Below are 24,374 nucleotides of genomic sequence, written 5' to 3'. Positions count from 1 at the left end.
CTGTCAACTTACAGATTTGAAAATAAGGGACCAGCAGCCTCGAAAATAAGGGATCAGCAGCCAAAATAAGGGATTTTCCAAGCACAGGTATGTTCAACTTCTGAGCCCCTCCGAGCCAAAGGCAGAAAGCCCAGCCAACAGCCAAACGAAGCCTCAAGCGGTGGTTCCTACAGCGCAGCAACCCGGCAAAGGGGATGCAGCCAGGAAAACCACCGTCACCTCTCCGCTGGGAAGCGCTAAGCAAAGGCGAGTCCCCAGGCAACGCGGCCGATTTGATCGGCACAAGGCATGCAAGCTCCACTTCCCAGTCATTCTTAGACTCCTTATTGGGTGAGCAACGCAGCCAAGCAACATAGTTGGAGCCTCCCTCCTCCCTGGCCGGCAGGGAGGGAGGGAGGGAGAGGAGCTGCTTCCTTTGCAACCCGGGAAATTTAAGGGACATCATCAATAAGGGATAGCAGCGGGACACAGCGCTGGGATAAGGGAGTTTCCCGCCAAATAAGGGACGGGTGACAGCTATGGCAGAAGGCAAAGGCCAAGTCAATGAAACCAGGCAGAGGGCCTTGTGAGAATCACCACTTGTTCCACCTCTCTCTCATTTCCAAAATGATCATTCTAGGAACGGCATCAGTGAGCCGAGAGCCAGGAATCTCTCAGCCCGGCTCTCATGACAACGGAACTCGTGGGCGGAACTCAAGTTAGAAGATTCAGGGCAGGCAAAAGAAAGGACTTCTTCACGCAGCGTATGGTGGGAATATGGAACTTCCTCCCACAGGAATCAGGAGTGCGCTCTTGTGTTCGGGTCCTGCTTGCGGGCTACCGATTGGGGAATCAAGGTGGCCATTGGGTGGCCTAGATGGGCTAGTGGCCCGATTCAGCAGACCCTTCTTATGTTCTCAAAAATCACAGCCATGCTTAAAACTACCCAGCCTCCTCCTCCTCCTCCTCCTTCTTCTTCTTATTATTTTATTTATACCCCACCCATCTGGCTGGGTTTCCCAAGCCACTATGGGTGGCTTACAGCACATAAAAAACAACATTGAAAACTTCCCGATACAGGGCTGCCTTTAAACGTCTTCTAAAAGTCAGTTGTTTATGTCCTTGACATCTGATGGGAGGGCGTTCCACAGGGCGGGTGCCACTACCGAGAAGGCCCTCTGCCTGGTTCCCTGTAACTTCACCTCTGGCAGTGGGGGAACTGCCAGAAGGCCCTTGGAGCTGGACCTTAGTGTCCGGGCTGAACGATGGGGATGGAGATGCTCCTTCAGGTATACTGGGTCGAGGCTGTTTAGGACTTTAAAGGTCAGCACCAACATTTTGAATTGTGCTTGGAATCGTACTGGGAGCCAATGTAGGTCTTTCAAGACTGGTGTTATATGGTCTCGGCGGCCACTCCCAGTCACCAGTCTAGCTGCCGCATTCTGGATTAGTTGTAGTTTCCGGGTCACCTTCAAAGGTAGCCCCATGTAGAGCGCATTGCAGTGGTCCAAGCGGGAGATAACTAGAGCATGCACCACTCTGGCAAGCAAGACAGTCTGCAGGCAGTCAAGACTGCCTGGGGAAGAGAAACAGTTGCTGGGGCTTCACCGTGAAGCAATAATTACTAGGTAATCCATGGGGAAGGCAATAGGCTCAGTGGGAGAGCACCTGCAATGGGGCAGAGCATCAGCCAGCCCCATAGCTGTCAACTTTCAGATTTGAAAATAAGGGATCAGCCCGCCATTGTACTCAACCAGCTCCTTTCCTTTCCCCCATAACAGTCAATGGAAGGAGCCTCCAAAACAAATCCAAAAGCTCCCCTCCCACGAGATCGCCGCCCACCAATGTACTCAACGCTCCTTCTCTTTCTCCCATGTGCCCCTGCTCCAGACAGACCTTATCCCCAGCAAGGGTGAGTGGGCCATCGATGACGATATATCCATCCGATTCCAAGCACAGGTGTGTTCCAAGCCAAAGGCCCAAAGGCAGAAAGCCCAGCCAGCAGCCAAATGAAGCCTCAAGTGGTGGTTCCCACAGCGTAGCGACCCAGCAAAGGGATACAGCAGCAAGGAAACCACCACACTGCTGGGAAGCGCTGAAGCAAAAGCAAGTCCCCAGACAACGTGGCCGATTTGATCGGCACAAGGCATGCAAGCTCCACCCCCCCAGTCGTTCTCAGACTCCTTATTGGTGAGCAACGCAGCTGAGCAACGCAGTTGAAGAGCCTCCCTGGCCAGCAGGGAGGGAGGGAGAAGAGCTGCTTCCTTTGAAATCCAGGAAATTTACGGGATATCAACAATCCGGGATAGCAGCGGGAAACGGCGCTGGAATAAGGGAGTTTCCCGCCAAATAAGGGAAGGTTGACAGCTATGGCCAGCACAGCCATTGAGCCCCAGTTGCGCTGGCTGGGGCTGATGGGAGCTGTAGCCCAACACCGTACAGTGGTGCCCTGCAAGACGAACGCCTCACAAGACGGAAAACCCGCTAGACGAAAGGGTTTTCCGTTTTGGAGGCGCTTCGCTATACGAATTTCCCTATGGGCTTGCTTCGCAAGACGAAAAAATCTTGCAAGTTCCCGTGGTTTTTTTCCGCCCCCCCCCTTTCCTAAGCCGCTAAGCCGCTTATCAGCTGTTCCGCTGATAAGCCGCTTAACAGCTGTTCGCTAAAAGCCGCTAGACCGCTAATAGCGCTAATCCGCTAAGCTGTCAATGGGCTTGCTTCGCAAGACGAAAAAACCGCTAGACGAAGAGAATCGCGGAACGGATTCTTTTCGTCTTGCGAGGCACCACTGTATTTGGAGACCCCAGATTGGCTCAGATGTTGGACCAACACATCTCCAGAATGGCAACGTACCTGACATCTTTCCCCACCGTCATGGACGCGATCACCTTTTTCACAGCTTCCTTTTTCTTCTCCTTTTTGTCGCTGTTGAGCTCAGCCTTCAGCTCAAATATCTCCCCTGGAGAGGGGGGAAAAACCGTGGAAGTTTAAATCAAGGTGGCAGGAGGTCCCACTCAGCACCTAGAGAAAGTACCCCAACAGGCAGCACAACAGCACTCAAGAGCAGCAGCTTACACATGAAGCCCAGTCTAGCTCAGTACTGCTAACACGGACCGGCAGCAGCTCTCTAAGGTGCCAGTCTTTCCCAGCCCCACCTGGAGATGCCCCTGGGGGTTGAATCTGGGACCTTTCACAGACAAAGCAGGTGCTCTACCTTTAAACTATTAACACCAAAAGAATTAGATAATCCCAGGTGGCCAATGACACATCTAACCCAGTATCACCCACAGTGATCCATGCAACGGTCACCTCCAGGCTTGACTACTGTAATTCGCTCTACGCTGGGCTGCCCTTGAAGCTGTCCCAGAAACTCCAGCGGGTGCAGAATGCTGCAGCGAGGCTCCTCACGGGGTCTCTGCCATGGGAGCATATTCACCCAGTGCTTTTCCAGCTGCACTGGCTCCCAGCGGAGTACAGGGTCAGATTTAAGGTGCTGGCTTTGACCTTTAAAGCCCTTCACGGCTTAGGACCCTGATGGAACGCTCTGCCTCATGAGACCAGGGCCCTGCAGGATCTGATTTCTTTCCGCAGGGCCTGTAAGACAGAGTTGTTCCACCTGGCCTTTGGCTCAGAGCCAATTTGATTCCCTCCCCCTCTTTCTTTTTCCTTTCTCCTCCTGTGATGACGCTGCATTTTAATATTTTAATGTTTCATTATTTTAATGTTGTATTTTAATCTTGTTTTTAAGTTGTATTCATTCAACTTGTTTTTATTATTGCTTGTTAGCCGGCCTGAGCCCAGCCTTGGCTGGGGAGGGCGGGGTATAAATAAAAAATATGATTATGATTACCTACACCAGGGGTCTGCAACCTTTAAGACAAAAAGAGCCACTTGGACCCATTTCCGAAGAAAAAAAACCTGGGAGCCGCAAAACTCGTCATTATGAAAATAACTTTTTTGTCACTTTTTATTATTTCTTTGTTTGACCCCTCAGAATTACTCCTCCTCATAGAAATAAATGTTAAATTAACAAGTTACCTTTTGTGTGTGCGTGTGCTCTTCACTCCCCTTTCAATGCAGTGACCAGCGTACATGCCCCTTACAATGTAGCGGGCGGGCGGGAAGGTGACGTCGGGACGGTGCATGACTAACGCACGCACCGCCCCCATGCGACGTCACAGCCAGTACAGCGCCCGCCACAGTGGGGAGTGTCGGGGCGCACAATGCGCCTCCTCCCCTCGCTAGTATCTGCCCCGGAGCCGCGGCAAAGGTGTAAAAGAGCCACATGCGGCTCCGGAGCTGCAGGTTGCCGACCCCTGACCTACAGTGACAGGCAGCCTCTCTCCCAGGTTTCAGGCTCTCCCGGCTCTGCCAGGAGATGCTGGGCAGATGGCTCTACCACGGAGCCACCACTTGCTCATGCGTTCTGCCTCCACGATTCAGGTTTTCAGAGTCTGCTTTGGCAAGGGGGGCGGGCAAAGCGACGTGGGAAATGAATCAATATTCTGCTTCCTATGCTCTCCAACCAACTTATGAATTATTTTGCAGGTTTCTGAATTGCCGCTCATCCGAACAAATCCCAGCGGCAGCAGACAAAATGCAGGATGTAATAATCCTTCAATTTAAAAAAAAGATTAAGAACAACGAAAAACTAAAATAATAATAATCATCATCCTTCGGCACAGCTGCCCCAGTTTCATGGAACAGCATCCCTGTTGACATATGGCATGCTCCCATCCTGCGGAAACAAGGTGAAGGCATTTTTCTGTTTTAGCCGGCTTTTCAAGCTGGAAAAATGGTTTCTGCTTTAGGTTTAAAAACAATGCAAAAGGAACAGCTACCTTCGGTTGCTTTTCGTACCCCTTTAAAAACTATTTGGAGTTGCTTTGCACAATTGTGAAGTTGGCTTCTTTCAACAGGCAGCAGTTAAGATTAACCACAGGAATCACAGGTCCAGGAATCAGCGTGTTTTTACATGAGTAGAATGTGCCCTTTTATTTAAAATGCATCTCTGGGTTATTTGTGGGGCCTGCCAGGTGTTTTTACATGAGTAGAATGTGCCCTTTTATTTAAAATGATTCTCTGGGTTATTTGTGGGGCCTGCCAGGTGTTTTTACATGAGTAGAATGTGCCCTTTTATTTAAAATGCATCTCTAGGTTATTTGTGGGGCCTGCCAGGTGTTTTTACATGAGTAGAATGTGTCCTTTTATTTAAAATGATTCTCTGGGTTATTTGTGGGGCCTGCCTGGTGTTTTTACATGAGTAGAATGTGCCCTTTTATTTAAAATGCATCTCTGGGTTATTTGTGGGGCATAGGAATTTGTTCATTATTCTTTTTTCAAAATACAGTTCAGCCCACCACATGGTCTGAGGGACGGTGGACCGGCCCATGGCTGAAAAAGGTTTCCGGCCCCTGGGTTTAGGGTTTCAGTCAGGGTCATGGGGAAACTATGCCCTATCTCTGATGGCACTACAACAAGCCCATAAGCATCACTTCACTTTTAACATTTTACTTCTGGTATTTTGATGCTGCATGCTTAGATTTTGCTTGTGGTTTCATGGCTGTTAACTTATATGAGCTGCTTAGAGATACCGATGCTCGATGGTATGCAAGTTATTAAAATAAATGGGGGGGGGAGCCTATAAGTTGCCTTGAGATATATGCAAAAGGCGATTCATAAATAAATTCATAAATAAAAATATTAGAACTTCCAGAAACTTGTTATATGTTTTGCCATTCCTTTAATTACATGCACAACAGAACAAAACTAGACTTGACAACCAAGTAACACTAATATTATTCATGTGAAGGAAACATTTATTCTCACTTTCTTCTTTCGCCTTTGCTATTTTAACCCATCTGCAACTGTACTTATTCTGCGCGCCTATTTTATTGTTTTGTTCTTCAAATTATATTTTTCATCTGTCTTTATAGCCTTTGTTACACATTACCAAAAAAATAAAATAACTAACTAAAAATCATGTTTCTTTAAGCTCTCCCGCATGGTTGAGAGTTTTCTCCCTTTTTTGGAAGGGGGAGGGGGAGAGAAAGAGATTTCTGCATATTGAAAAATAGCATTTTAGGAAGGAGGCAGGCATAGAAAATAATGATGACTGGGACTCTCGAGGGGGTGACTGGAAGTCACAACGGAAGTTATGCTGTAAGAATTTAATTTATCCTTTGTAAATCGTAGTATTCTTTGGTTCTTTTTGGTTGGTTGTAATTTTTCTTGTTAAAACTAATAAAGCAACAAACAATAAAAAAGGAAAGAAAAGAATGATGATGATAACAATAATGCCACCATTCTGGGCAGCTTACAGCATATATTAAAATGTATATTACTCTGGGTGGCTTGCAGCATATATTAAAATATTAAAAAACACATCAATCGTGTCTCCCTGATATGTTTTTCTATGTGCAAGGAATGGCTTCTCCTCCTATGATTAGGGAGAGTCTAACCTGCCGCTCTGGCATGGAAAGAGTCCTGGAACAATTTTATAGCCTTGATTGGATTGCCATTTGTAGAAATCAGGCTCTAGACGCACTTCTCTCTCTCTCTCTCTCTCTCTCTCTCTCTCTCTCTCTCTCTCTCTCTCACACACACACACACACACACACACACACACACACACACACAATCTAAAAGCAACCCATATTACCTTTCTTGGTGGTGGTGAAATACTTGGAGTCTGACATCTTGGTTCCTGGTTTGTTGCTGCTTCTGAAAGAGGAAAAAAAGAAGAATAAAAATATAGCAGGCGGCAGAAGAAGAGGTTTTAACGTCCAACGAACCCTGAAGGATAAACAGAGAGGAAGGAAGGACACAAAGGGAGAGAAAGGACAAATTCAGAAATTTAAAAAGGAGAGGGGAAGAGAAACCAGCATTTGGAGAAGAGGCTCTTATCTGGGACTTTCAGAGATGCCTTAACAAGGTTTGCCAGTGGCTGCTAAGTCCTAGGAAGGAGCCTTTGGCAGGGCGTGGAAGGGGAATTCTCAGAAGAGCAATGGTGGGTGGTCAGACCCACAGATCAGGTTTTAAAAACACTACGCGCAGAGAGACACCAGCAGATTTGCTGGATAAGCCCCCCCCCCAAAAAAAAACCAGCTGGGGAGATGCCAGGAATGAAGAAACAACCAGCATATTCAGTGCCAACGAAAGGATCAGCAAGGCAGTTCTAAAGAGAAGTGCCACACACGCACGAACTGCAAACACCCAGTTCACATCAGGAATCCACTGTCATAATGGGATGCTCTTGGTGGGTTTCAGGCTAAGTGGCTTTCAAGGAAAACAGAGGGAGGTGCCTTCTAATGAGTCAGATCATTAGTCGACCGACCTACACTGGCTGGAAGCAGGTCTCTCCAGGGTTTCAGCCAAGAGACCTGGAGATGTCCAGGATTGGACCTAGGACATGGGTAGGCAAATAAGGCCCGGGGGCCGGATCCGGTCCATTCGCCTTCTAAATCTGGCCCATGGACGGTCCAGGAATCAGCGTGTTTTTACATGAGTAGAATGTGTCCTTTTATTTAAAATGCATCTCTGGGTTATTTGTGGGGCGTGCCTGCAGGCCGGATTTAGAAGGCAATTGGGCCTTAGTCTGCCTACCCATGCTCTAGCATCATAGCTGTACATTATTTCTATTAGCAAGCAGGACTAGTCAGGAGAACCTCTGAGCCCAGTGAAGAATTCCTTCCTCTTTCCTCCAACCAAGCATAACCTGCCCTTCTCTACAGAATGAAGGAGACCAGCTAATAGCACCATTGGTTTATTGCTCTCCATACACCTGGGTCCCCGCAGGTTCCTGCATTATACAGTATAAACACCACCATCAACTTACAGAGAGACACTGCATTCAAAGAAGAACTGCTAAAGACAGTCAATGCTTGGGTGTTTTTGGTGATGCTTAGATGTTTTTGGTTCAGAAAGAAGTCTTCCTTCAAAACCAGCCCCTGGGAGACTTCTGAGCTCCAGAGCAGAAGAAAAGGCCGAAGCTTCAGCAAAACAATTGGATCCCTGAAGGAGGAGCACAGTACACAGCTGGTTCTTTGAAGCCACTGTCCGAGTCGGACTAAGCACTGTTGAGCTGCTTTTCCTGACACTTAAGGACTGGTTCAGACATTCATTGAGGCCGATCTACAGCTTGGTACTTTGCTCATCCTAGGAAGCTGCCTGAAGTCCTTAGTCCATCTGGCACAGTACTGTCTGCACTGACAGGCAGCAGCTCTTGATGGCTTGGGGGAAGGGCTTTTCCCAGCTCTAACTGGAGACCCTTGGTATTGAACCCGGGACCACCTGCACGCAAGGTGGCTGCTCTACCACCGAGCTACAGCCAAATGGCTCACTCACTGTCGTTTCCCCTTTCCTGGTTCATGAGGCAAACTACAGCTTTTGAAAAATCATCTGAATGCAGGGAAAAAACACGCTTTGCATTTTCTTGCAAATCTGCACTGGAGGCATGCGACTGGTTTCCAGGCCTGGGTCTGCAAGCAAGCAAAAAATATTCCGCTCGTGCAGACCAAAACCAGCAGAAAGAGGGAGGAGGGAATTACGATATGATGTCAAAGAAACCCCAACGTGATATTCAAGGCTTGCTCACGTTTCACCAAAATGTGGCTGGCTGTGACATCTGAGCCAGCCTCGGGTTTTTGGAAACCACACTTTGAAACCTAAGAAAAGAAGAAGAGCCTTGCTGGATCAGGCCAATGGCCCATCTATTCCAACATCCTGCTCTCACACTTGCCACTCAGATGCCTGTGGAAGACCTGCAAGCAGGATCTGAACACAAAAGCATTGTCCCCTCCTGAAGTTTCCCAGCAACTGGTATTCAGAAGTGTTATTGCCCCAGACTACGGAGGCAGCATATAGCCATCGTGTTCGTGTATTTTCATTATTGCATTTTATTGTGCTGTAAATTGCTTCGGAACGTTGCTACGAGAAGCAATTTGCAAATTTACCGTATTTTTCGCTCTATAGGACACACTTTTTACCCTCCAAAAATGAAGGGGAAATGTATGTGCGTCCTATGGAGCAAATGCAGGCTTCAGGCAGCTATCCGCAAGCCTTCGGGCTCCGAAGGCTTGCGGATAGCAGCCTGTTCTGGGGGCTGGGAAAGCTCGGGCTTCTCCCGTCCCCAGCCCTGTAAGCTCTGGGAGCAGCTGCAAGGTTGCGCGCAATCTTGCCGCCGCTCCTGGACCTGTTCTGGGGGCTGGGGTTGGGGGAAGCTCGGGTTTCCCCCGCCCCAGCCCCACGGTTGGGGGGAGGAAATAATTATTTTTTCCTTTATTTCCCCCCCCCAAAAAAAACTAGGTGCGCCCTATGGTCCGGTGCACCCTATGGAGCGAAAAATACAGTAATAAAACTACACTCACACTGTTTTCGCCTGTTTCTCCTCGCCCAGCAACAGGGAGGGTTAGACTGTAAGCTGCTTGGGACAAAGACCTGTCTCACTCATGGGTTGATTGCATTTAGATCCCACCAAGGAATTCAAGGTGGTGTGTGTGTGCAGCTCTGCCCCTCTCCTCAATTAATCCTCACAACAACCCTGTGAGGCAGGTTAGGCTGAGAGGCAGCGACTGGCCCAAGGTCACCCAACCCATGGCCAAGTGGGGATTCGAACCCTGGTATCTCAGGTCCTAGCCTGGCACTCTAACCCAGCGGTTCTCAACCTGTGGGTCCCCAGATGTTGTTGGACTACAACTCCCATCATCCCTAGCTAGCAAGGCCAGAGCTCAGGGATGATGGGAGTTGTAGTCCAACAACATCTGGGGACCCACAGGTTGAGAACCGCTGCTCTAACCCACGCTGGATACACCACGGCGCTACAGAAACCACCACTTTCCAGGAGGACTTGAAATTCAGGAGGCATCACATTACATCACTTGTTTATCTGCTATTCCCTTTCCACTGTCTTCAGGAAACAATTTGGTAATCAAGCAAGTTCAAGGTCTCCGGAGTGAGATTTTCACAGCACAGAGCCAACCCTCTCCTGCACAGATGTCCAGCCTGACCCAAAGCCGCCCTCCTTAATTACCAGTACTCCGAGTCCTCACTGTTGCAACTTAGAAGGATGCAGCTGGTCGCTGCAATCTCGGAAGACCAAATCAGCATATTTTTGATAATCCAAAAGGGGAGCTATGAGAAGGAAGCTCGGATTTGTCCAGTGACTTTCACTCCTGCGTAGGGGTGGGTGAAATCCACATCACTCCAATGGGAAAGCCTTAGAAGCAATGACCTCACTGGAGAAACCCCTTCCAGGAAACTGCCATGCTCCAGCCAAAGACTTTCTGTAGCAGCTAGTTGACGATCTCTGCTTTTTAGATTTCTTAAGTGGTTTTTATTGTGTATAGGTATTGTTGCAAACCAGCTTTGATTTGTGTGTGTGTGTGTGTGTGTGTGTGTGTCATGTTGTCGTTTAGTCGTGGCCAACTCTTCGTGACCCAATGGACCAGAGCACGCCGGGCACTCCTGTCTTCCACTGCCTCCCACAGTTTGGTCAAACTCATGCTGGTAGCTTCCAGAACACTGTCCAACCATCTCGTCCTCTGCCGTCCCCTTCTCCTTGTGCCCTCCATCTTTCCCAACATCAGGGTCTTTTCCAGGGAGTCTTCTCTTCTCATGAGGTGGCCAAAGTATTGGAGCCTCAGCTTCACGATCTGTCCTTCCAGGGAGCACTCAGGGCTGGTTTCCCTGGATAGGTTTGATCTTCTTGCAGTCCACGTGACATAGTGGTATATAAATGTTTCGATTATTTAATTAAGATCACATAGAATGTCCATGGCTATAGCCTGCACCAAAAAAATCACGCATCCACTGTTTCGTGGGGCCGCAATGGCACAAAAATGTGGTTACAAAGCACGAATCCACATGGATCCTCAGGATTTTTGCATTGGGCTACCCCAAACTCACCGTCAAATCACATGTCTGTGGCCACAGCATGAACCACAAAAATCATACATCCACTGTTTCGCTCAGAATATTTTTTTTCTTGTTTTCCTCCTCTAAAAACTAGGTGTGTCTTATGGTCAGGTGCTTCTTATGGAGCAAAAAATACGGTATTTCATTTTATTTAATAAATAAATACAATTTATCTCTCGCTTTCCCAGTTTTAAAAACCTGTTCTGTTAACAGCAGGTCTGCAAATAACATCTTCTAGTCTCCGGGATGAATAGATGATTCACAAGCCGAGTGTGCGTGGGGTGGGGGGGAACATGGATCAATTGTGTCAGAATATAGCCAGCAGCACACTTGCTAGTCTCCTTTTCTGTGTCTTTGAGGACTGAAGGATATCATAAGGAGGCCAATATCATAACGCCCTTCTAAGAAATCCACGGTGCGGCTGCATTTGGAACACCGCGAGTACAGTTCTGGTTGCTACACCGCAAAAAAGGATATTGTAAGAGTTGGAAAAAGTTCAGAAAAGGGCTAGCAAAGTGATAAAAGTGATCAAGGGGATCACTGAGGAAAAGCTGCCGTCTCTGGGACTTTTCAGTTTGGGGAAGTTAAGGGGGAGTTCAGAGGAGACACGATAGGAAAATGATGCACGGCACAGAGAAAGTAGACAGAGGAATGTTTTTCTCCCCCTCTCTCTCATAACACTGGAAGTCGGGGATATCCAAGGAAGCTGAACGTGGGAAGATTCAGGGAAGGCATAGCTGTGGAACTCACTGCCACAGGAGGCAGCGATGGCCACCAACTTGGGTGGCTTTAGAAGAGCTTGTTTAAAAGTTAAATTCACAGAGAAGTAAGGCTCTCAGTGGCTACTAGTCCTGATGGCTATGCTCTGCCCTATGTGGCCTAGGACCCACGTACCTACGAGACTGCCTCTCCTGGTATGCCCCACAGAGGACCTTAAGGTCCACAAATAACAACACTTTGGAGGTCCCGAGCCTCAAGGAGGTTAGATTGGTTTCAACTGGCCCCGACGTGGTGGAACGCTCTGTCCCAAGAGACTAGGGCTCTGCGGGACTTGACATCTTTCCGCAGGGCCTGCAAGACAGAGCTGTTCCGCCTGGCCTTTGGTTTGGACTCGGTCTGACCCTTATGTTTCCCTCCCCTTATGGTCTTGATTTATCAGCTACTTTAAAATGAGGTTGCATTTTAAATTGCATTTTAACCTGTATTTTAAATTGGGTCCCCCCCACTTTTCCCCCTATTATGTTTTTACTGTGATTTTATTGATGTTAGCCGCCCTGAGCCCGGCTCTGGCCAGGGAGGGCAGGGTATAAATAAATTTTATTATTATTATTATTATTATTATTATTATTATTATTATTATTATTATTATTGTCAAAGGCATACTTCTGCATACCAGTTGCCAAGAAACCACAGGGGAGGAGAGTGCTCTTGTGCTGTTCTAAAAGTGATAGAGCCCTTGACTTAAGGCAGGGGTTCAAGAGACCTGTAGGGGCAGCCAGAAGTTGTTGGACTACAACTCCTATTACAGTGGTGCCCCGCAAGACGAACGCCTCGCAAGACGGAAAACCCACTAGACGAAAGGGTTTTCCGTTTTGGAGGCGCTTCGCTAAACGAATTTCTCTATGGGGTTGCTTCGCAAGACGAAAAAATCTTGCGAGTTCCCGCGTGTTTTTTTTTTGCTCCCCCCCCCTTTCCTAAGCCACTAAGCCGCTTATCAGCTGTTCCGCTGATAAGCCGCTTAACAGCTGATCGCTAAAAGCCGCTAGACCGCTAATAGCGCTAATCCGCTAAGCTGTCAATGGGCTTGCTTCGCAAGACGAAAAAACCGCTAGACGAAGAGAATCGCGGAACGGATTCTTTTCGTCTTGTGGGGCACCACTGTACCTCAACTGGGACTGATGATGCCTGGAGGGCACAACGTTGGCTATCCTTGCTGCAGATGCTGTACTCTGACAGCCCCCTGTCCCTGGTCAAGCTGGCTGCTGTGGCTAAGGGGAGTCCATCACCTCTGGAGAGTTACAAGGTTAGCCACTTCTGGCTGCAGGTGCCATCCACAGGTTCTTCAACAGCAGGTCTGGGGAAAAAGAAATCTCCTTCTCAGGTCTTCTGGGCTCAAAGGGCAAATGGTCCATGGTTGCTTCTGCAACCTGGTGCCCTCGAGATCTAGAGTTCTTCAGGCTATGACACATTGGTTGGCTCGAAGGGCAGCTACAGCCGAAAACATCTGGAAGGCACCAAGTCGGGGATGCCAGACTCTCTTTGCTACCCGTTTTCACTCAAAAGGGAAGTTGGCATTGCCAACAAAGGAAGCTATGGTTTTCCCAGTAGTGATGTATGGAAGTGAGAGCTGGACCATCAAGAAGGCTGATCTTTTGAATTATGGTGCTGGAGGAGACTCTTGAGAGTCCCATGGACTGCAAGAAGATCAAACCTATCCATTCTGAAGGAAATCAGCCGAGGACGAGATGGTTGGACAGTGTTCTCGAAGCTACAAACATGAGTCTGACCAAACTGTGGGAGGCAGTGGAAGACAGGAGTGCCTGGCGTTCTCTGGTCCATGAGGTCACGAAGAGTCGGACACAACTAAACGAGTAAACAACAACATGAGAATTAACAAAATTGTAGTCTCCAGAAGTTTGGGGCTGCAACTCTCATCGGCCCCACACTGGCTGGGTTTGATGGCCATCTCAGCCCAAAAACACGTGGAGGGTGTCATGTTGGCGAGGGCTGGCTTAACGCTTTTATCTAAGTTTAGTGCTGGAAGAGCAGCGAGTCACGAGGCGGAGGTTGTTTTGTAATTACGAGGAAGGGAACAGAGAAGTCAGAGAAAGGAGAACCTCCAGAGGAAGCAGCTTTCCTCGAAGCCTGAAAATAGGCACGCATCTCCCTTGAGTCATCTGCAAGCCCAGCTGCAAAGCAGCAACTCAGGGTGTTGGAAAACCAAAAAGTAGCTTTCGCTCGACATTCTTCAGAGCTGGCCTAGGCAAGCAGAAACATCAGGTGGTAGAGGCCCAAGATGCCACCGCAGACTATGCCACTTCCCCAACCGGAGGTGGAGAATCACATTTTTTGACGTTCTTGCTATGTGGAGGAGGAATTCCTTGCAAATAGAAATCTAGTACAGCAGGCTAGTTTTTCACCTGCAGGCTGATTTTTTGTTTGTTTACAAGGGAGAGTCTATGTAACAGTCTGCATTTACCCCCTTTAGGGGGCTTCTCCTATCCCGTTTTCTTTTTTAAAAAAGTAATTTGCTTTTTCAAACCTTGGGATTCAAGACTGCCAATACTTCCCTCTTCAACAAGGAAAGCGCCATTTGGGTCATGTGAACAACGGCACGGACCAGGGAAGTTCAGAAACAGAGGGAGATAACCAAATAATTTGTTAAGCAGATTTCACACAACTGGGCTGTTACAAAGATGAATGGGGGCAGAGAGTTATCAGTGGCTTGCAATTCCTAAAAACATAAATAAGCAGAGTTCACCCTACAGGTCAGTTGCCTTTGCAGCAAATTCTTAAACAACTCCCCCCTACCTGTGTGAGGGAGTTGAAAGTCCACTAGCTAGAACTACAGGCTTAGAGACCAACAATCCCCCAAACAGGCAAGAATTGACATTAAACACGCGATACGAAGCAGAGGTATTTCTTCCACAGAACTGCTTTTTTGCGAACACAGGACTAAGATGAACAGCTGCATAATATATAGCTCAATGATTCCCTTTGAGTAACTTTGAGCAGACACACAAGGGACTGCAACGCAAGTGCCTCAACAATGTTTAAAACAATCTTCTCCCAACCTGAGGCACTTCAATTGTTTGGGACTACAACACCCATCACGGATGCAGGTGGTGCTGTGGTCTAAACCACTGAGCCCTGGGCTTGCCGATCAGAAGGTCGGCAGTTCGAATCCCTGCAACAAGGTGAGCTCCCGTTGCTCAGTCCCAGCTCCTGCCAAGCTAGCAGTTCAAAAGCACATCAAAGTGTAAGTAGATAAATAGGTACCACTCTGGCGGGAAGGTAAACGGCGTTTCCGTGTGCTGCTCTGATTCGCCAGAAGCGGCTCAGTCATGCTAGCCACATGACCCAGAAGCTGTATCCTGGCTCCCTCGGCCAATAAAGCGAGATGAGCGCTGCAACCCCAGAGTCATCCGCTACTGGACTTAACGGTCAGGGGTCCCTTTACCTTTACCACACCCATCATCTACAACAAGCACATTCTGTCTGTGGATGATGGAAGTTGTAGTCTAAAAACATCTGGAGGGCTCCAGGTTGGGGGAATGACTATTTAGAGTGTTAAGGTGAAGAATTTGCCTAACAGGCATGCATTATTACCCTCACACCTACAAAAGGAGTGGGATGAAATATAACCAGAAAGTCAAGCACAGTGGTTCAAACAAAAGAGAGAGGGGAAAAACCAGATCTCAGGGGGAAAACAGCTCTGTAAATTTAGTCCACAACTCTTTGCCTTGTTTGCCTGCTCACCTACATATTCTCAAGTTAGTTACTTGTGGCTTAAGGGGTAATGGTTGGGGGGGGGGGGAATCCAGGAAAACTTAGCTGCCTGTTCATTTCAATGTGATTCTTACTTATTGCAGCAACCGAACCAAGTGAGTGTTCATCCACACACATCCAATTAATGGAAGCAGCAGGAAGATCTAGCGACCACTTGGAAGTACCGTGACAATGACCTAAAGCACTCCAACGCCACTTTAAAAGTGGCTTCCTCCCCCACCGGAAAGAATCCTGGGAACTGTAGTTTGTTCAGGTTGCTGAGAGCTCCCACAGAGCTACAATCTCTAGCAAATGACAGAGGTGAGATGTGCACCAGGAACTTCCCTGTCTCTATATTCTTTACACCACTGAACACATTACATCACAGCAGGCCAAGACTGGGAAGAGCATCTGCTTTGCAGGCAGGTTCAACTCCTGGCATCTCCAGGTAGGGCTGGGGGAAAGACCTCACCTAAAACTCTGGACAGCCACTGCCAATCAGTGTTGGCAATATTGAGCTAGTTGGACCAAAGGTCTGAACAATAAGGCAGCTTCCTGTTTTCCTATACCACCAAGGGTGCGCTTGATAGACAACTGCATGGCACCAGTCATAGCTCAGCTGAGTGTACCAAAAAAAGAGAGGACAACCTTATGTTCCAGTTCATGGGTTGTAGCTTACGTGCTGTGATCCCTGCATTGCAGGGGGTTGGATGACCTTTGGAGTCCCTTCTCAACTCTGCAATTCTGCGTGTGCACTTAATAGTCAATAGTGTTTCCCCCCTAAAACACACACATACACTATGTGTGCAGTTAACCCTTTAAAGGGATAGTAAATTGCCAAGTACTATTGGACTCCCATCAGACTAGGCCAGAATGGCCAATGGTCAGGGACCATGGGAGCTGTAATCCAGTGAAATCTATAGGGCCTAGATCCTCCCCCACAAAATGCTGCCACAGCGCTAATGCATATTACACAACCTTCCATGTTTTAAAAAGAAGCAGAGCCCCTCACCCAATAACATGTCAGAGGTTGAGGAGGGAGCATATTGACCTTTGTGCTGTAAGACCAGAAAAACACACTAGCTTGTTGGTCATTTGTTGCCCAACTGACCAAGCCAGACCATTCCCAGCAACTAAGATATTTCTAGGGAAAAGAAAACAAGACTCAAGCCGTGACTGGAGACTGGTAATATCTTCCAAAATCATGAAACCCATTTTCTCTTAATCAAATGCACTTTGTGCATGCTCAGGGATCACGGGCTTGTAGTATTTTTTTGAAAAGAAGGACAAGCCAGTGATTGTTAACAGATGCAGTGGCTGGACGCAATATTCCCCCTCCAAAAATGAAGGGGAAATGTGTGTGAGTCCTATGGAGCGAATGCAGAGGGGAGGCAGGCAGGAAAAGCCCCCAAAATCCGCACACAAGCTCCGCGCGGCTCCTGCAGGCTTTTCCTCAGGAGGGAGAAGGGACTGAAGCGGCCAGTCAGTCCCTTCTCCCTCCTCGTAGAAAAGCCCACAGGAGCTGTGCACTCCTTAATGGGTGCGCAGCTCCTGTGGGCTTTTGCGGGAGGTGGGGGTATTGCTATAGCCCCGCGCAGCCTCTCCCTGCCGGAGAGGTTGCGCGGGGCTAAAGAAGCCATGACAGCGAGTGGGAAGCATCCCGCTTTGCTGAAGGGGCGCTGGGCAGAGAAGGGGAGATTTTTTTTTCTTGTTCTCCCCCTCTAAAACAAGGTGCGTCCTATGGTCGGGTGCGTCCTATAGAGCGAAAAATACGGTACACTCCCCCCCCCCAAAAAATCTTAATATTGTAAAGCTCACAGAAACATACACACAAACAAGAGGTAGGACAATCGACCCATGACTATTAAAAGGCTTTCACAGGTGTCGGGGGGGAGTTTAAGACCTGACCCGAACTGTGAGAGCATGGGGGGGGGGCAAAGAGTTGTGCAATGGGGCTCTCCAGACATCACTTAGGAAGTGGGGACCCCCCTGGGCAGGGCAGCCAATCTCCTATTCTCCTCCTTTCCCATAAGGAGGTTGGCTCCCCACCTCCATGCACAAACACGGGAACAGTGTCTTTTACAGCCCCTTCCCCACTGAGGGGCAGGCCAGGCTTCCTACTGCCCCCTCCCCATAGATATAATATAGGCAGGCAAGTACAGTAAAGGTCTATCCCTGTTGCCCCCAATGCACAGAGACAAGCAATTTTTTTGGGGGGGGGTGTCTCTTACAGTCCCCTCCTCAAGGGCAGATGGACAGGCAGGGTCTCCTATTGCCCCCCTCCCCATAAGCAGGCAGGCCATCAGGCAGGTGGCAGCAGCGGAGTAATCTCCTATATTCCTTAATCTCCAAGAACAGACTGAGAGGGCGGCGGCAGCGGGGAGGGAGGTGTTTCTTACAGACCCCTCCAAGGGGTAGACAGCAAGCAAGGAGGAAGGTCTCCTATTAGCCCCTCTCCCCATAAGCAGGCAGACGTGGGGGGGGGAGCAATCTCCTCTAGCCTGAAGATTATGTACGGATAGGTAAGAGAGACAGGCAGACGGACCCCCCTCCTCAAGGGCAGACGGACAAGTCTCCTACTGCTCCATCCCACCCCCCATAAGCGGACAGGCCGATGGGTGGGGAGTGGATATCCCCTATTGCCCCCCAGGCAGGCAGTCTGTCACCGGCCCCCAAGGGAGGGCAGAGAGAGCGAGCTTCTTACAACCTGCCCACCCCATAGCTGAGCAAGCCGGTCGGGTCTCCTACACGACCCTCCTCCCCATAAGCAGGCGAGGTGGGGTAGAGATATCTGCCCTCCAACCTCCAAGTACAGGCAAACAAGGGGGGGGGGTCTTTCATAGACTCCCCTCCCCTAAGGGCGGGCAAAGCGAGCTCCATATAGCCCTCCCTGCCCCATAAGCTAGATAAGCAAGCTGGCAGGGTCTCCCATGACCCTCCTCCCCACAAGCAGTGGGGGCAAAGGGGCTCTGACCCCCCCTCCCCTAGAGCACGCAAGCATTTAACCCTTCAGGGGTAGTGGGGTCACTCGGGGGCTCGTCGAGCAGGCAGCCCCGGCGGGCCCTTCCCTGCCTACCTCCGGGGCCGCTGGCGCTGAGCTCCTCTCCGGCTGCAGCCGCTTCGCCCTCTCTTGGCTCTGGCCCCAGCGGAAGTGACGGCAGGAGGAGGAGGAGGAGGAGCCGTGGATGGCGGGGGGGGGGGGCCAAGAAAACGCCACGCAGAAGCGCTGCCGGGGCGGGAGGAGGGACGGACCGGAAGGAGGGCGGGGGAAGAGAAAAAGAGAGGCGCCGGCTTCATCCGCCCGGGCTCTCGGATTTTGGCCTGCTGAGGGTTCTTTTGGTTAGCGAGAGGTTCTTTCTCTCCCTCTTTCCTTCCTTCCCCGCACAAGGCGGCAGGCATAACGGGCAAGGGCAGGGCCCTGCCCCGAAGAGCCTGCAATAATGGTTATTAAGATAATAATAATAATAATAATAATAATGGTTTCACACCTGGCTGCCAGCCCACACTGTCCTTCCAGAGGACTGCAGTGGTACCTCAGGTTACATACGCTAACCCAGAAATATTACCTCCGGTTAAGAACTTTGCTTCAGGATGAGAACAGAAATCATGCTCCGGTGGCGCAGCGGCAGCGAGAAGCCCCATTAGGTAAAGTGGTGCTTCAGGTTAAGAACAGATTCAGGTTAAGAACGGACCTCCAGAATGAATTAAGTACTTAACCCGAGGTACCACTGCAGTAGTGTTATAAGAAAAACAACCTCTTAATTCCCTTACAGGGGTGCCCAAACTTTATTCCATCAGGCATTTTAAGTTAATGTTCAGGTTTCTGGTTTTGTGGTTAATTTTTAATGTTTTATTCTCTATGTGGTTTATCTTTATGCAAACTGCTTAGATCTGCTAATGATTAAGTTGCATAAAAATGTGATGAATGAATGAATGTGTCTGCAGCTGCTCCTTCATTCTTGTGAATGAGCCAGCCCCTGAAGAAGAGGAGGCTTAGCAATAGAGAGGACTGTCCACTTCGTGTAGCTGTTTCTTGCTCTGCTCTGTTTCCCATTTCCCGTTTGGGATAGAAAACTCAAGATGGTGGGCAACTCAGCATCGCTACTGTTTTAACAGGGAGTCCATAAGTGACTGTGGAGGCCAATTCTGGACCCACACATTCTTCCATAGTGGGGACATAGGTTTCTGGACGGGACTTGACCACGGTGAGGATTTGCCAAGTGTGCGTTCCTCTTAGCGCATTTCTCCCTTTTCATTCTGAATTTGAGCATCTTCAAAGCCCATGGCATCTTTGGTAAAGGCTGTTCTCCAATTGGAGCGCTTGCAGTTCAGTGTTTCCCAGCTGTTGGTGTTTATACTGCATGTTTAAAGATTTGCCTTGAGAAAGTCTTTAGACCTCTTTTGTTGACCACCAGCATTACGCTTTCCATTTTTAAGTTTGGAATAGAGTAGTTGCTTTGGAAGACGATAATCAGGCATCCAAATAACATGACCAGTCCAACAAAGTTGATGTTGAAGAATCATCGCTTCAACACTGGTGATCCTTGCTTCTTCCAGTACACTGGCATTAGTTCGTCTGTCTTCCCAAGAGTAGCAATGGCCCGCTCCTTCCTGAATTTGTCCGATTCTCTTTTAAAGCCATCCAAGTTGGTGGCGATCATGGGAGCAAGGTTCGCAGTCTAATTATGTGCACCACCTCACTATATGCACATCATTGGCTCTGGTTACCACCTACTGTTTGTCTGTCCCCCCCCCCCCAATTTCTGGTCCACCAGTCCTAAATGGCACCAGCCACCACTGCTTACAGCCACACCCAAATGCAACACACACAGTGCACCCTTCTAGGACATACCCTGAATATATCTTTTGTGAAAGGTCTTGCCCCTACTGTAATGAATCTTGGACCTGTGAAAACTCTCACCCAGCTAGCAAGCTGGCAATGGACCACAGCAGGCTTTCCATAAGCCAATTCTGGACATAATGCAATTGGCAGCTTCATCGCCATGGAAGCAATTATGAGATAAAGAGCCAAAGTGAGCAATTTCTGTGGCTATTCACAGATGGACGTGTGTGTCGTAGCCATGTGTGTCCTTCCAAGTGCACATTTTGAACCCTTCAGACTGTTTTGGAGCCAGGACAATGAGCCCTTTGGAATGATACAGCAACAATGTTTGGATTTAGCTCCCTCTAGTGACAAGAGTATATTTATTTCTATACCTTCGAGTTACAGATGCTTCAGGTTACGGATGCGCCAAAACCTGGAAGTACCGGAAAGGGTTACTTCCAAGTTTTGGCTGTTGCGCATGTGCAGAAGTGCTAAATCGCGTTTTGTGCAGAAGCCCCAAATTGCACAGACGCCGGGTTGCAAACGTGCCTCCCGCAAGGATCACGTTCACAACCTGAGCGTTCACTGTGCCTAGAAGAAAAAGCACGGGTGGTATGTATTTTTGTATTTTTAGTATTGTAAACTTTTCTGCAACCTTCGGATGAAGGGTAGTATACAAATTGAAGAAGAAGAAGAAGACAAGATACTGGTTTGGGTTTCAGATAGATAAAACCTTTATTGATGAATGCTTAAAAGATCTGGAGCTGACTAAAGCCACTAACTGCTAAACTTCCTCCCACTGAAATAGGGAGGTTGGGGGTATTAATCTGAAATAACACTGGAGCATTTTCTCAGCTCTTTTGGGCCTACTCCCTTAGCAAAGCGAAGCAGGGGGGGCTCCTGCTCCTAGCTAAAACTTAAGTGTGTGCAAAGGATACCTGCCCACCTCAGCAACCTTTCAGCCACACAGCTTTGGAGGGGAAAGTCAGACAGGCCTCAATAGAAACTTGAGAAAGAAGGTTCTTTTTATCACATGTGTTGTAGTAAGGTTAAAGTTTACTGGGAAATGATATATTAGGAATTAAAAAGGATGTTTAAAATAACATTTGTAAAAAACAACAACCCAGAATCTTTCCTTTTGGGAATTATAGGGGCAGAACTACGCAAACTGTATAGAAATTTATTCATGTATGCGACTACAGCGGCAAGAATGTTATTTGTTCAAAAACAGAAAGAAGAAGAAGTCCCGCCGAAAGAAGAATGGATACAAAAACTTTGCAGAAATGGCGAAACTTCCTGGAAATCAAGATAACAAACTTTTAATAAAAGAATGGAAATAAGTTACCGGTAATTTGGAATATGTAGAAAATATAAAAAATAAATTTAAGAAAACTGCAGAAAGAGGAGGAAGGAAGTCGAGTTTCGAAATGTTAAAACGATTGTAAATTATATATATACAGTATATTAAAAAAAGAGAAACTCTTGTCCACTCTATTATAAAAGGTAAAGGGTAAAGGGACCCCTGACCATTAGGTCCAGTTGTGGCCGACTCTGGGGTTGTGGCGCTCATCTCGCTTTATTGGCCGAGGGAGCCAGCGTACAGCTTCTGGGTCATGTGGCCAGCATGACTAAGCCGCTTCTGGCGAACCAGAGCAGCGCATGGAAACGCCGTTTACCTTCTCACCGGAGCGGTACCTATTTATCTACTTGCACTTTGACGTGCTTTCAAACTGCTAGGTTGGCAGGAGCAGGGACCAAGCAACGGAAACTCACCCCGTTGCGGGGATTCGAACCACCAACCTTCTGATCTGCAAGTCCTAGGCTCTGTGGTTTAACCCACAGCACCACCCGCATCACTCTATTATCCCATCCCCCAAACCTCACAACCATGATGGGCAGAACTTTGAAAGCATCCACTGTGTTCTTCTTAATTCCACCCCACCTGCCTCTACCGTTCATTTAAGAACCTGCCTACCTGAATCTCTCTGGCCCCAGCCGGAAAGAAAACACTCAGGCCCCAGACCGATATGGACCTTTTAAGCGGGAGAGGAGGAATTCCTACGAGGCCCCAAAATATTGGCGATGGGAAACACTGTACTGATCGGAGACCTTTACTTCCGACGGCCAACACAAACCTCCGCTGCCTACCCTGGGGCTGCCTCGCTTTTGCTGCTGGTAACTGGGGGAGCCGGGCTGCTCCGCCCACGCCGCCGCCCGCTCTATGAATGAATGAATGGAAGAACGCATCAATGAACGCGCAGCCAGCAGCAAGCGCCGAAGGAACGAATGAATGAAAGCGCCGCAACGAGAGCGCCCAGTCAATCAACGAAGGCGCGGCGCCAAAGGCGACAGCAAAAGCCTATCCCTCGGCGGAACAAAAACGCGAGTGGGAGGAAAAAAGGAAACGGGAGGGCAGGGTCTGCCCTTTAGGAAGCGGTTCTCCAAACTCCCTCGATGCTTCTTCTAACTGCACTTTTTCTGCTGGGATTGGGAAAGGATTGGACCTTATAAGAACAGGATGCTGGACTAGGTGGACCTCTGGCCTGATCCAGAAAAGCTCTTCTGATGTTCTTGGACAAGACATCCATTCATAAAGTAGGCTGTCCTCTGAAAAAAACTGGAACCCCTGGTCACTCAGAAATCAGGATAGTAAACTGGAAGAACTGGAAGAACTTGTGGACATCTGATTAAGCTGAATGTTGGTTAGACTATGGAACTCTCTGCCACAGGAAGCAGTGATGGCCACCAACCTGGACAGCTTTAAAAGAGGATGAAACAAATTCATGGAGGGGAGGGCTGTCAATGGTTACTGGCCATGAGAGCTGCCCACAGTTGGAGGCAGCAATGCTTCTGAATACCAGTTGCTGGAAGCCAGAGGAAGGGAGAGGGCTCTTGCTCCCTAGTTCTGCTTGAGGGTTTCCCCTTGGGGGCATCTGGTTGGCCACTGTGACAGCAGAATGCTGGACTAGATCATAGGTAGGCAAACTAAGGCCTGGGGGCCAGATCCGGCCCAATTGCCTTCTAAATCTGGCCCGTAGATGGTCTGGGAATCAGTGTGTTTTTACATGAGTAAAATGTGTCCTTTTATTTAAAATGCATCTCTGGGTTATTTATGGGGCATAGGAATCCGTTCATTTCCCCACAAAAAATATATCCGCCCCCCCCCAAGGTCTGAGGGACAGTGGACTGGCCCCCTGCCGAAAAGGTTTGCTGACCCCTGGACTAGATGATGGTCTGATCCAGCAAACTCTTCTTACAATGTGGATCCACCTTATGCTACCTCAGCTCACCTTGGCTCTCTTGAAATTTCAGCGAATTCTACAGAAAAACAGTGTGCTCAGTCTAAAGGTCTCTCTCCCCCCCCCATTAATGGTTTGCAAACTCCCCTGAAGTAGCTGAACCCATATTTTATTTTCTTGCTTGGATTGGGGGGCTTACTCCATGGGCCAAGCTTCCTATGAACGTACTGTACTGCCGTGTCAATATCCATGCACAATTCACCCATAAAAGTAAGGTAGGCTAACTCATTGTTGAATTGTCTGCAATAAGCTCTCCTGCCTGCTGAGACAGGAAGCTGCAGACAATTGCTGGCGAGATCCCAAGAGCTATGCAACAAATTTTTGCAAATGCAGCAATCCCCCTTAGTGTGTGGCAGGTTTCCAGGGGGGAAGGGGGAAAGGCAGTAGACCTTTTCTTTTTTGTCTCCTGAAATCTTTGGAAGAGTGCTGGTAATAGGAGGGTGCCTCATCACCAAATATATAGATAAGCCTTTCTGCAAACATAAAATAGTTTCCTGGTGGTTCTAGGCAGCGGCTAGCGAAGACTGCAGAGCTGGATTTTACAAGGCCGTTAAAAACTCTGCCTAGCGACTGCCTCTGCTGTTGTTTGGGAAAGGGAGCAGACAGCATTCCCTGTTCAATGCTAGACGCATCAACTGCAGGAATTATCTTACGTTTTTCAGCATAATTTCCAGAAATGTACATAGGCTTATTCTGAGCCCAGTATTGTATACACTGACTGGCAATGACTAGCCAGGGTTCCAAGATAGGGGGCATTCCCAGACCCACCTGGAGATGCTGGTGATTGAAACACTGATTTATGGCTTTTCCCTTAAGAAAATGTGAGCATAGCAATGTGTCTTGTACAGAGTCAGACCATTAGTCCACCT

The 24,374-nt window shown here is 48.5% G+C and overlaps 1 protein-coding gene across 4 annotated transcripts in view; it reads right to left on the bottom strand.

Annotated features, from left to right (window-relative positions):
- AP1B1 (adaptor related protein complex 1 subunit beta 1) overlaps positions 1-18,600 on the bottom strand; it is a 57,816-nt gene extending 39,216 nt beyond the window's left edge. For 2 of the 4 annotated variants that reach the window (XR_014559004.1, XM_083717087.1), the window contains exons 1-3: positions 18,458-18,600; positions 6,641-6,702; positions 2,833-2,938 (exon numbers count right to left, since the gene is read on the bottom strand). Coding sequence is in view for 3 of the 4 variants with exons in the window: in XM_083717087.1 (XP_083573213.1) it covers positions 2,833-2,938; positions 6,641-6,677 (143 nt within the window). In the remaining variant the exon portion in view is untranslated. Of the gene's footprint in view, positions 1-2,832; positions 2,939-6,640; positions 6,703-6,860; positions 6,882-18,457 lie in introns of those variants that run through there. The other 2 variants (XM_083717085.1, XM_083717086.1) reach the window with 2 other exon arrangements.
- Positions 18,601-24,374: the final 5,774 nt, after the last annotated feature.

This window comes from Podarcis gaigeae, assembly GCF_964106915.1.
Source record: "Podarcis gaigeae genome assembly, chromosome: 16".
NCBI classification, from domain to species: Eukaryota; Metazoa; Chordata; class Lepidosauria; order Squamata; family Lacertidae; genus Podarcis; species Podarcis gaigeae.
Note: the sequence above shows the minus strand (reverse complement) of the source record. Positions and strands in the feature narration are given on the sequence as shown.